We start from the raw sequence: 13,129 nt of genomic DNA, 5'->3' as shown, positions 1-13,129 counted from the left end.
AAGCAGGCACTTTAGCAGGCAAAGCTCCTCCTTGCCGATTCCCCAAGTGCCGCGAAGAAAGGAAGGACAACAACGACAAACACTTTTGTTCCACAGCTGAAAATTTGCGGAGAGTGGCAGCGCATCGCACGACTACTGTGGAGAGAGAGGGAGAAATCACTTTATTGAGCCGTAGGCTGGTTTAGGGGGGAGGCCGATGGTTTGAAATCGGTTTGAGACCCGGGTTCAAATACCATCCCATCACAGTTGTTTCCTGTTCATTTACTCTTTATATCGCCGGCATTTTCTTCACCGGAAAACAAAAGCAACGACAGTTTTCGCCGAACGGAGTACTTAAGGCGTTCGCCTTAGAAAGACGCGTGATGCCATGGCACGGATGTGCAGTTCTGTACAGTAGTGACGCTGACTTTATTGGGGCGCGGTGTGCAGTGTGTAGAGATACATTAGGCCTTCATAGTTTGTTATACGATGGGTGACATTGTTTTGGTAAAACTTCTTCCCAGCATTTTTTTTTTCTCTAGAATGATGGACGGCTCTATAGGGACCCGATGTGTAACAGAGAATCCGGAAATACTGCTTACGTGTTAGCGTAGACTTCTCGGAATTTGTGCACCATTCCATTTGTACTTTCAAAGCGGCTCGGGATGACAGTACGTCACTGGCGGCTTCGCTTTGTCTGTGAAATAGGCTGTGCGATCAGCTAAGGCTGAGAAAGGCACATATCTTGTATGAGCTCGGTGCAGACGCCTTATCATGCTTTCCTGCACCCCCCCCCCCCCCCCATCCCCCGCCCACCTAAGAAACCCATTGCTACGTTATCGAGAACACTCGAAAATCGTCCCTCTCCTATACTGCCCGTCTCATACCGACGACGCGTCTTGCCGGCACGGTGTGAGCTGGGACGACTTCGGAGAGCCGAAAGAGAGTAGAAGATAAGCTTCAGAAGGAGAGAAGGACACACGATGCAGTTTTTCAGCTCGTGCTGGGCGGAACCCCGGGTGTTTACCGGCACGCGCGCTATTCCACCAGTAGCAGCTTAAAGGAGAGGTGTGACCAAAACAAGTGCCAGCACCGAGCTCCAACTTACGCAACTGCGAGATGACCAAAACTGTCTAACTGTTTTTGTGGCCTTTTTTAGGAGCAGTTTCATAAGAGGGATATCGAGGATAGCGGCTAGGGAATCGCAGGCTCTCGATATTAGAAACAAATAGGAGAGAATCAATTTGTTTAAAAGAAGAGCAAGTCCGATACGAGGATCGCGACATGGGCAAGGGCGAGCGACGACGTCCGGGCGCACCCGATCACCTCAACTGCCAGTTTGAGAAAGGTAAGTCGTGCATTTTAGCAGCGTGTGTACCCGCAAATGACAACAGTAGTAGCACAAAAGCTTAAACACAAGTCCCATATTCGTGCTCTTATCGTAGCTTTACTGGCGTCTTACCACGTTCTTCGTTTCCGAGAAAGCACTTAAATGGCCAGTTTTTTTTAATCCATAAGGGCGAAGACACTCTAAGTCATAAGCTTGTTCCCGTGCTAGAGCGCTGGTTAACCCCTCTCTCAATGTAAAATCGCGTCTGTGGGGTGTGAAGCCAGTCAACCAACGTCACTAAACGGAAGAATGCCGTGGGACCAAGACTGGGCGTTGCTAGGCAACGTCGTTCCGTCAGAGTGGGAAGCCCCTCAGTAAACTCACAGACGGAAAGAACGCCGCCCAAGCAAGGGAAGGCGTTGCTACGCAACACCCAGGAGTGGAGGTCTGCTGTGCTTTGGGCCTGGGGGGAGCGTTCCAATCACGTCGTCTGCTACCGAGCTTGACTTCGCCGTGTCCTCTACCCAACTTTGTGACTAAATTAGAACTACCTAAAGCGGTTGCATCAGCGGCCATGCCAGAAACAGTGGCTGCAATGAAGAGAGCGGCAGCTACACATGATGAACAGAGGACGAGAGTATGTAGAGGAGGTTAGCGTAAATACAGGCGCGTCCTGGTTGCATAATTGACAAACCTGGCCGCCTACAGCACATTCACTAGCTCCATCCACTGGTTCGCTTGGAACCCTCATTCTATTCGCTTGAGCAACTGGCAGTACGGCCACTCCGTTCGGCCGCCGCAGTGGCATAGGGGTAGAGACCAGGGTTTACACCTTGCACGCTAAAGCCTAGTTAAAAGCGCCAGTGGTTTTAATTGTTTTCGCAAAAATTAGCATTTTTTTTACTGCAGCATGTTCTTGTACGTCAATTCTATGCATTCTTTTTGGAAATAACGACAGTTTGGTATCTTTTAACTTTTAGGTCGGGTTAGCCTACCAACACGTTTATTAGTTCTACGATTCTCCTAGTACGACGCGCAAAAGAGGCGCACCTGTTGTGCGTCTAGTAGGCCAAGTTTGTCAAACACGCGTCCTGGTTTACGTGGCCTTATTTCATCGTGTTAGTGCTACGTATCACCTTTATCTACCGCAGTTGTTTCGGAGAGTGGGCGGGCCGAATACTCCGACCTATATCAATGCTCAGCGCAGCGCGCTCGTCGAGCTGGGCAACAGCGTCAACGACGCCAAGCTCAACGTGCGTCCGTTGACCCACAAGTGGAGGCTAACAAAATAAAGAACAAAAAAATTAATCAAGAATAACCTAGTGGCACTACAACTCGCATTTACTTCAGTAAAACGACTTTTAGTTTTACTATCGTAAAACGCTGACCAGTATAACACAACAGGGAAGTAATACAAGAGATAATAGTTAGAGAAAGAGCACATGTTTTCAGGCATAAAGAAGTGCAACAAGCTAGCACAACCTCGCAAAGAGTTCTTCACGGTAAACGAAAAAGGAATACCAAAGGGATATCACTTGCAAGTGCAGTCATGCACAAATATCTAAAATAAAATACACATAATCGCTAAGGTTTATGACCTTAATGTTCAGAGATTAATTTTACTCGCTGTGGCAATTTCACCAGTCAACAGGTGACGCAAAGAAAACACAGACAGGGCTTTCATATAAGTAACCTTGCTGATCATGCCTACAATGAGCTCTAATGTTTCTCGACAACCACTAATCAGTAGTAATATTTTTTGAACAGAAATAGCAGTTCTGAGGACAGTTAAAATAGAACCACTAACAAAAAAATTATTTCCCATTGGCCTCTGACAGGAGTACACTTACTGAAGTAGCCGTATGAACTTCTCCAAAATGCCTGAAAGGCCTGTGAGTTGGTCGAGTTGGTGAATATTCATCCTTAATGATCAGCGAAAAAATCCGCGGATCAAACAAATGGTGAGATAATCGAGGCATACCATATAAGGCGATCTGCTTCCCGCTGCATCAGCATGCCCTCAATAGCGTTGCACAAACGATAATTTGCCTATTCGAATTACATCTTTGTGTAGCCATGGAGATAAATATATTGCTCTTGGCAGGCGCGCCAGTGATTAAGTTCGTTTTGTTATGATTTGGCGCCACGTGGGTTACTGAAATGTGAATATAAGCTCTGGTTTCTTCCAAAATACCGTTATTTACTCGATTCTAAGCACCCCCTTTTTCCGCGACTGCCATGGCCGAAATGAGAGGGGTGCTTAGATTAAAAAAACCTAAATTGCCGCCCCCCCCCCCCTACCACCACCACCACCACCACTTTTTTTCGCGGCCGTATCGCGACGAGACGGGCGCAAGGAACAACGTTTTATTTGGCAAACATTCAAAATAGAAAATGGCAGCATCTCCACTCCGTGGATGATGGCGAGGGTGCGGAGTACGGGGACTCGAAATGACATCCAAGTTGCGCCCCGAGTGACATCCGATTTTCGCCCCGACCGTCATTCGAGTTGAGCCGTGAATTGCACCTTGATTATTGCCTAAATGAAACTGCAACTAACGGCTCAAATCGAATTTCGCTTGATTTTCGCTTGTTGATGGTGTGCGCACGGATGGACGCGGACGGACATTAGGAGATCCTAACGTACTCCGAACTGTTACAGGCGAGGGAGCAAGCCGTTTGACTCTCGTGTACTAACTCACGGTCGTAGCCCAATGTGTAAGACGACTGACACTAACTCTGACTAAGTCTGTCTGGTCTACCGGACGCATGCGCGAATCCTGCCGGTGCCTGTCTGTTTTTTGCGATTGTAAATGCTATGCGCACGGACGCGGATGGAGATTGTGCGGTCCTAAGGTGCTCCGCACCTAAAATAGCTACAGACAGTGAACCCTCCGCTTACGTCTGATACTCTGTCACTCGAACTGCGTTCGAGTTCGTTGTGCCGCTTGGCCGCCGGTCTATACCCCCTCCAGGTCGTCTTCTGTTCCGTTGAAGTGGTTTGTAGTAGAAAACTTCATCAATGACTTCGCCAAAACGTCAACACTGGCCCGCTTCCACGCGTCTGAAATCCAGTTTTGCGGTGCTTACTTAGAATAGGGGGCGCTTATATTCGCATGCAATTTTGTTTTCCTTTTTTTTTCCCCGAAAGTAGGGGAGGGTGCTTAGAATCGGGGGGTGGTTAGAGTGGCAAAAATACGGTAAATCAATCGAAAGTGCAGCACTGTCTTCTCAATTCCTCTTCTGTTGGGTTGTCGTGTTTTTTAACAGCGAAGCTGTTAGCAAATCGTAATTTTTACTGTCCACGGGCGCAGTTTAAAATGCCAAAAAAATGCCCAGCGCTCGTGTGTGCGTGCCTCGCGACGACAACCCAGCGTCTCCGGCACACGCTTGTCAAGCCAAGCATACCCACTTACGGTGATTGGCCAAAATTGGCAAAAAAATACTCCAGCGTTCGCCGTAATTGTGGCAAAACTTGCTCGGAACGAGAAAGACACGTCATAGCGTACGCCCCTCCAAGGTGATGCGCAATGATTGTCCCTTCCAATAAAATTAAGGAAACTCCCCCTTATAGCAACAAAGATGGAGTATAGCTCGTTGCGGCAGCGAAGAAAATCGGCTGCAATCGTGGGCTTAAACCGTCGCGACGGTCATTGAGGTTGCGTACAGCTTCGCTACCTTCAAGTCTTGCGCGTTAGTGTGATGTTCCTGCATTTTTTTTTTTGCGCTGATTATTAATGATGAATATTCCCAGAACGCTGTCTTCCCAGTAAATGCCGAGGGCCAGGCCGGTATATTCCCATGCACCTACTTAACCAGTAGGTGCCATGTGGCGATAGCTCCAACGGCCTGCGAAATGGAGGGTGGGAGCTTGGGTCTCGTGCTTTTGCAGTCTTTCTATGGTCTGCCGAAGGTTGGCCACTTGAGCTTGGAGTCACTAGATTGTCGCCCTGAGTTTACTTGATGGATACCTTTTTGCATGGCTACTGTATTCTGTGATCTCTGAAGGATTTCAACACAATGGTGGTCGCTCTATAAACCTGTAATCTATAATCTAATGTTAATCTATAAATGCCAGATATACAGGGGTTTTGCGTCGGTAGCTCTCCGGCTCAGTGTATGCGTGCGGAGTGCACGTATAAGCTTACACGGCGTGTGCAGGCGCCCTTCATGCTCAAGGCAGCCAGATGCGACTACTTCGCCGCGTTCGCCAGCCCGGCCTACCATGGCTTGAACCACTGCGCACCGCGGTTGAAATGACAATTCCAACAGCTGGCTACTAGCACAATCGAACGCAGTGTGCGGCCTCTCCACGGTTAATGTTTATTTCACCTTAGCGCAAACTAATGGCGCATGTTCTCAAAAAGCTGAAATAAAATTGAAGGAATAAGAAGAGTCACGAACTTTTACCGTAACCTGGCACAGGTTCACACACATCGCACGACATGCTGTCATGCCTTCATACCACCGGCCACGTCGGTGTTACGAAAAAGAACATAAAAATAGACTCAATCTTTCAGGGTGCTTCGAGCGCGGCTGACGATAGCAGTTACGACAAATGCACCTGAGAAACACCGCCGTCGCTCGCGGCCGTAAACCCGACAAGGGAGTACGGGCGCGTACTGCTGACACCCTTTATCGCATGCGCGATTGGCACAATGTTCCCAAGTTATTTTAATGTTTGCCTAAGAAAAATGCGCTCTCAGCACTTCCCAAGCCCTTATCCTAATGTGCAACACCAGCAATGCACATTTTCACTGAAGCTACGCAACGTGCTCAACGTGCCAACGAAGTCCAAGGAAAGTAAAAATACAATTCCACACACCGGAACTTCACAAATGTCTCACCTTTCGTTCCAGATGCAAAAACGATGCCGAGAAGAAAGCAGCAGGGGTTTCTTTCTACGCGAGAAATTTTTCCGTTCGTGCCAGCCGCCGGCAGCTTCGTGCTACTGCCTGAAGCTGTTGGCGGCTGGTACGAGCGGTAAAATGTATACGACGGCTTCTATCTTCGTCGTCCTGCCTGCGGCTTGGCGAGGAGAACTCAAAAAAGTGTAGTCACAACAATCCAACTTTCTACGTATACAAAAATGTGTAGCATAATTAGGAACAAAATTTTAAAGCCGTAACATTTGGTGTCAACATGATTTGAAATAGATTTTTTTTTTCACACTCGCGCCAACTCCCGGGTGTTGGGAAGATTAGATCATGAAGTTCTTCCTGAGGCCAGATTTGAACGAGTTTCCATTCTTGCAATTTTTCTTTCTCAATGGCATGGATCTGCCCTTCTTGTTCTACAAAAACACACGAAATGCCGTAAACGGATTCTTCCAGACTTAGATATAGGCCTAAGCGACGCTCCCATCCTAACCAGGCCTACAATTCACGTTCTTGGACTCGCTTTCCAATAGGACGCAGCAGGCATTTCTACCATTCATCACTTATAAGGCACGCTACTACAAATCACACACCTCATCAGACGCATTGCTAAGCGTCGACGGGGACTGAACAAAAACGACCTTGGTTGATCACGTGGAATGGGAAGGTGGGAGCAGGGGCTGGTCGTTTCTTGCAGCCCTTGTCGATTATCCAGGGTGGACGGCGCCTTTAGTCCCAAAGTGCAGAGCCGACACGGCGCCGGTCTCTTTTCCTTTCATGGTTGAAGCCAGAACCTTCCCGCAACGCGCACAATATTGTGAACACCAAGCTGTTGAACTTGACTAGCAAGGAAGCTGTCAACCACTGATCTTACTTTGTGCGAGTTTTTTGGCTGTAGTACTGACGCACCGCGTGTTGGGTAGCTTTTAGAGTGTACTATTGCTACAGCAACAAAAACGAGTCATTGAGGAGCTAAACTGAAATATTTACTGTCGAAACGTGCAGGCCAATTTCTTCCATGTCGCGCAGGACACATTTGTTCTAATTTTTAACTACTAAACTGAATAAGCTTTAGTTGGCCTCACAGTACGTGAGCGTCTAGCCTAGTGTCCTTTAAGCAAAACACGACAATCTTCCATGTAAACACGGGTTTTTCTAAGCCACTCCGCTATCTCGCTTCGGAATACGCTTTCTCTTGAGACGACTGATGTGCGACGTACACGAGATAAAAGCCGCACGTATGGACCGAGCGTCTCGAAAGGAGCCTTTGATTTGACCGCTCCCTAAGTATGTTGTGGTATAGCCGAGCCAGATATGCAGTCTGCCACGGGTGCGATTGTTGTAAACACTGTCTGCTTGGATGGCGACGCACGAACTACTGTAACCAGGCTGCTTTTGCTGTACTCTGATGGAACAGGTGTATTTGAGCGTGACGGAAATGTCCAAATGTAAATTTGGTCTTAAAGTTCCTCAGGACACACGAATTTAGGGATACTGTTTTGTTGTTGTTTTTTTCTTGTTTTTCTTCTTGCTCGTTACATAAAAAGTGATGTTTATGGCGACACAAGAAAACCTGGGGAGATGTTAAAGCGCACTCCAGGGGCCATTTTTTCTCTCGCCTACACGTATAAAACAATTTTCCTTACTAATCGTTCTATACCTAAAAAAAACGATTCAGCCACTGCATTTGGTTACGTTCGTAATATATTACAACTGAATGCCCGAGAACAGCCTAAGAACTACAGCTGCCTTTAAAAGAAGAAACTGCAGATGGACTGTCAATTCTTGGTATTGGTTCGTGATGGAAGCAGCGCAAAGACGACGGACTGAAGAAAGAAGGCTGACAGAACACGCGCTGACTAGCAACTGATACTTTTAATGCACAGAAAAAGAACATAAAATCATGAAGAATCGCATTTTATATATTTCTCCTTCTTTTGCGCATAATGGCAAGCAAACACAAGATAAAAACACAAGCAGCCCACGTGCGGACGTAATCAAACCACCCTGGCCAGAAAGTCAACCTCCCTATCAGCAAGCCTGATAGAGGGTTTGCTAATACAACTGCTGTTTTTTTTGCGACGCGAAACGCCTCCACAAACTCGCGAGTGAGCCTGTCCTTATTTTGAAGCAGCATCTCAGTGTCCTCGAAGCACGGGTGGCGTTCGTACTTGCCACAGTGCGTGGATAGATGCGCACTTTTGTCATTCTTTAGTTTGTTCCTGTGCTCGAGCAGGCGCGTGTTGAGGCGTGGGTCAAGGAGTGCCGCTGGCAGTTATGGCGTTACTATAGTCTTCTCAGCCCCGAATAAACTTTTTTCAGTGTGTCCCACCATTGAGAAAAAAGCCTAAGCAGAGAACCGTAATCGGAGCGGGCGCCAGGTGGACCACATCTGATCAGCCGGCACTGATCAGGGTGTCCTTCGATCAGTGCCGGCTGGGGTCGTCATTGCCTACCGCGATCATGTGGTTCGGAGTATGTCCACATTCATCGAAGTGAAAATGAGACCCGCGGGCTTCGAAGACACTGAGGTGCTGTTTCAAAACAAGGACCGGCCCACTCGCGAGGTCGTGGAGGCGTTTCACCTCGCAAAAAACCGCAGATGTATTAGCGAACCCCCTATCAGGCTCGCTGATAGGGAGGTTAACTTTCTGGTCAGGGCTGTTTGATTATGTCCGTGCGCGCTCCGCTTGTTTTTATCTTGCGCTTGCTTGCCAGTATGCGTAACGGAATTCGCGACATGTAAATTGTAATTTTTATATGTTATTTCCGGTGGATTAAAGATTTCAGTTGCTAGTCAGCGCGTGTCGCGTCTCCCTTCTTTTTTAAGTCCGTCGTCTTGGAGCTGTTTCCATCTTGAAAAAGAAAAGGTTCAACACTTTTCTATAAACAAGTGCGCTCCCGTTGGAACTTATTAAACTACGCGATACGCGATCGCACGCCTAGTGGAAGCCAGTTTTGCCACTGACCTAGCCGTCATTCTTCTATAAGACACCTTTCTACACCACGGTACCCCTATAGCCATTTTCTCATACCACGTCCAACACTTCTTTCCAACCGTAACCGACAAAACCGTGCAATCCTGCTTAACAAAACACAAGCTTCCCACAATTTATCAGCCACAAACTAACGAGCCCCCAGAACGCCTGAACCGGATGCTGGCAAAGATTTTCTCCATACGTGTCTGCTGACTTCGCATTACCGTGTTTAACTTTTGCTCACGTCTCCAGCCACGGAACGTCCACCTTCTCTCCCTCTTATCTACTGTTTGGCCGTGTCAGCTGGCTTCACCGTTGGGCACGCTGCTTCCCGCCGCGCATGCAGTGCACCACGCTAGTGACGCCAATTGCCCTGGATGGTTCGACCTCGTCAACTTGCTTTTGAGCGTCGTGCTTCACAGTAGCCATCAGTGGACTAAAACAGTAGAGTCCTGTTATACAGTCCTGTCGACCGTAAAAAAAATGGCGAAGCTTTCACTAGTGGTGCAAGGCCGGAGAAACAGCACAGCTAGTGGCACCTCTCCCTTTGTAGGAGACCCGGCTGTTGCACCTCACATGGATTTCCGAACTCGCCACTGAAAGTTCTCCGTGACTGGCAGGCCCGGATCGTTTTGTCCGCAGGCGTTCACATCTCTCACAAAGTCGACCGCGTTAGAACGCTCTAGAACCCGCGGCAACCGGCTTCGCGAACTCGGCGTCTGTAGCGCGAACTTGGCGTATGTGCTTCAGGCACGAACGCACGTGAACTGGCAAAGAGAACAGCATGCGACAGATCACGTCACGAACGTTGGACAAAGTGTTCTCGAAGGTCGAGCTGGCCGATGCCAGGAGCTCCTCACGAGGCGCGCGCTCACGTACATCCGTTATTTTTTCTTGGTTTTTTTTAGGGGCGAAGCACCTTAAGGCTGAGGCTTGACCGTCCGGCGTCCGTGCTGACGGCACAGCTCCGTGTAAATCGAAACATCTGTGAACAAAAGGTTCACAAAAGGTTAGCAAGAACAAAATAAAAGGTTCAGGTTAGAGAGAGAGATAGAGAGAGAAAGGGAGAAAGAGAGAAAGAGAAAGAGAGAGAGTGAGAGAGAGAGAGAGAGCTCCTGGAGAGCCGTGCTGCGCATGCGCGAGGAGCCTTGGATTGGATTGAATTGGATTTGGATTGGATTGGATTGAAAATGATTCGATGGGACTGGATGGGATGGGATGGGATTATGTTGGACTGGATTGGATTGGAGATCGTTTTAGCAGCAGTAAGCTCTCTCACGGGTGATTTGCGGTCAGAACGGTCCCCAGTGCTTAGCCCAGTCATCATGATTCACTTCGTGGAGATGCGTGAATATTTTTTTTTTCTGGTAACGTCGGATGGCGGAGCGGAAAGCCTGAACAGCGCTGCTGTTAAAAAATCCCTCTGGATGGGGCTCATATTGGCTATCTGAATACGAATGTGGTCTACTTTCTCGAAGTATATGAGCTTCAGTGACACGCCCGCAGCCGCATTCATTCCAAGCAGCTGCTTCCGAATGCGGCGCCGAAGAGCGAGAATAATGAAGGCAGGTCGCCAGGGCTCTCGTGACGAACAGGTGGCCGCTTGACTGTTGCGAAGGTTCAATCTTCATACACATCGGGCTGGACGGGCAGCCAAGGGCCATGCGGTCGGGATACTTCGCACGTAAGTGCGGGCAGTTGATCAATTAACCACGTTCGCTACCTGCGATAGACTCTGAGGGCCGTATTCTGAGTCCCTCCTCCACTCTTTTTGCTGCCTCCACACGGCTAAGGGGAGGATTCCGCAATGCTTATGCATGAAGAAATAGATTTCGAGGATCTCCTCCAGTGGAGGCTCGAGTGGAGGGACAATTCAGAATACCAGGATGAATCTTCAAAAAGTAAAATCTGGAAGACTGCTAATGGTTCTTTTCCGGCTGCTTGGTTGCGCTTGTAAGCATGAGTTGTTAATTAACAGCACCTGCTGTTCGCACTTTTGCTGAGGAGTTATCTAACAGATTTCTCACGTCTTCCAGCCCTCAAGAGCCGAATTTGTCGTGAGACGATACGTATTGAGGTCATCGCGTACCAGCCCCTCATCCTCTGCCATACAAAAATTGAGCTTGGAACATGCCGTAATACTACCAACGACAGTCGAAGGTACACAGATGAGAAGCACTACAGTGAAAAATTACACAGTCAATTCGGCCTACTTTTCGTTGTATTCATAATTATTTGTTAGGTTTGTTTCCCATCCCCCCTAGATTATCTTCATTCATCGGAAGTAGCACACCATGCCTTTAGCAGGGCGGTTAACTTCTTCAGAAATCACTGGTACCCCCCCCCCCCTCTCTCTCTCTCTCTCTCTCTCTCTCTCTCTTATGAACGTACATTTTAAGAATAAAGATCACTGGACGAAAACATCGCACGTCGTATTAATAATTCCTTGTATATCTTTGACGCCAGTTCCTTGCTGTTAGGATAAATGATCCAGCTAAACAAACGTCAATTTTCTCTGCAGCCTAATAGGCTGTCTTCGTTAAAAAAAACTCTTGTTTGTGAATCTTGCTTCGCGCTCATAGCTTAAATTAATTGTCTTCGTCTAATGGTTTTACACTTCCACACGAACTGCCTCTTGTGAAGTCTGGAGGATTTACGCGAGTTTTTTGCCCTACCGTTCCTCGCATTCCTCGTTTTAGCGATCGGATTCGCTAGATAACAATGAGACGCTGCGTATTTCCACGAGATCAAAAAGCGCTGTTAACAAGCGCGGATTTTCGCTTCGTGAATCGTGCACTGTAAGGCTTGGCTATTTTGTTTTCGGGATGTTCGGCTGGAAAATTGCCTCTTCCTACGGTGCGTACGTTCTGGCTTGAGAGCTGTCTACGTGCTCGAGAGACTCTGGTACTGTGTAATGCTATACGGGTTTCAAGCCGTGGTCTTGTAGTGACAGCTAGCGTACGGCTGGGCGGTAAATTTTAACTTTTTCTAAATGAAGCGATAACTTTTGTAAGTTTAGGTAGAAACTAACTTTTAAAGGTGTGTCCAGTTGAACCAATATCTCAAAACTAAAACGAATTGTTATTCTTTCACTTACTTGATTTCAAGACAGTTCATTGTAAAATTTGTTCTGGCAGTCATGTTTCTCTAACTGTCGCTTGTTGTATCCCACTAGTTCAGATCACTTCTTCAGAAGCACTGGAGTTTTCGCTCTAGCCCCAATACTGACAAATGTATTTTACTTTTTCACTCGTCTTTTTAATCTACGTAAATGATCTTCCCTTGGAATTTCATCAACGCTTCGTCTTTTGCGCACGATTGCGCCATCTACCGTCGTATATCAAAGATCAACTAATGCTGCAGCAAGACTTACACATAATTGATAGCTGGTGCGCTCAGTTGATGATGAGGCCGAATATTTCCAAGTGCAAATTCATGCCTGTCTCACGAAAAGACGCTGACGCCATCTATCCATGCTCGTTAAACGCAGCAATGTTATCGCAAGTCGATTCATACCGACACCTTGGCGTTGTAATTACAAGAAGACTAACCTGGACCGAGCATATTACAAATCTAGCTGCCGGTGCCTCAAAAGCCCTTGGCTATCTCAGAACATCATCGTTGAAACTTTTGTTCGTACTAAAATGGAATACGCATCTGCAATTTGGAATGCTCATCAGACATATTTAATTAGCATTCTTGAACCCGTCCAAATTCGTGCCGCAAGATTCATCTCCTCAGATTACGACAAACGTGCTAGTATCACTCAAATAAAATCATCCATCGGCCTCCATGTTTTGTCAGCTCGAAACAAAATTGCACGTCTCTGTCTTTTTCACAAACTATGCTACAACTTTACTCACCTAGATGGTTCCCCTTTATTTCCGTCCCTCCGAAAATCTCGTCGCTTATTTAATGTCATGAGTATTCAGCGTCTGTTTGGCTCTTTTAACGCTTTTAACAAC

At 47.4% G+C, this 13,129-nt stretch overlaps 1 protein-coding gene across 1 annotated transcript in view; it reads left to right on the top strand.

Annotated features, from left to right (window-relative positions):
- Nucleotides 1-944: 944 nt before the first annotated feature.
- The window catches only part of LOC144178848 (solute carrier family 2, facilitated glucose transporter member 8-like), a 41,102-nt gene continuing 28,917 nt past the window's right edge, over nucleotides 945-13,129 (top strand). Inside the window, exon 1 of the mRNA XM_077706984.1 lies at nucleotides 945-1,327. Within this exon, the coding sequence (XP_077563110.1) occupies nucleotides 1,264-1,327 (64 nt within the window). The 5' untranslated portion in view covers nucleotides 945-1,263. The remainder of the gene's footprint in view (nucleotides 1,328-13,129) is intronic.

This window comes from Haemaphysalis longicornis, unplaced genomic scaffold (assembly GCF_048455015.1).
Source record: "Haemaphysalis longicornis isolate Haplotype H1 unplaced genomic scaffold, Haemaphysalis longicornis Haplotype H1 scaffold_4, whole genome shotgun sequence".
NCBI classification, from domain to species: Eukaryota; Metazoa; Arthropoda; class Arachnida; order Ixodida; family Ixodidae; genus Haemaphysalis; species Haemaphysalis longicornis.
The sequence above is the reverse complement of the archived record's forward strand: the minus strand, read 5'-3'. Positions and strand labels throughout refer to the sequence as shown.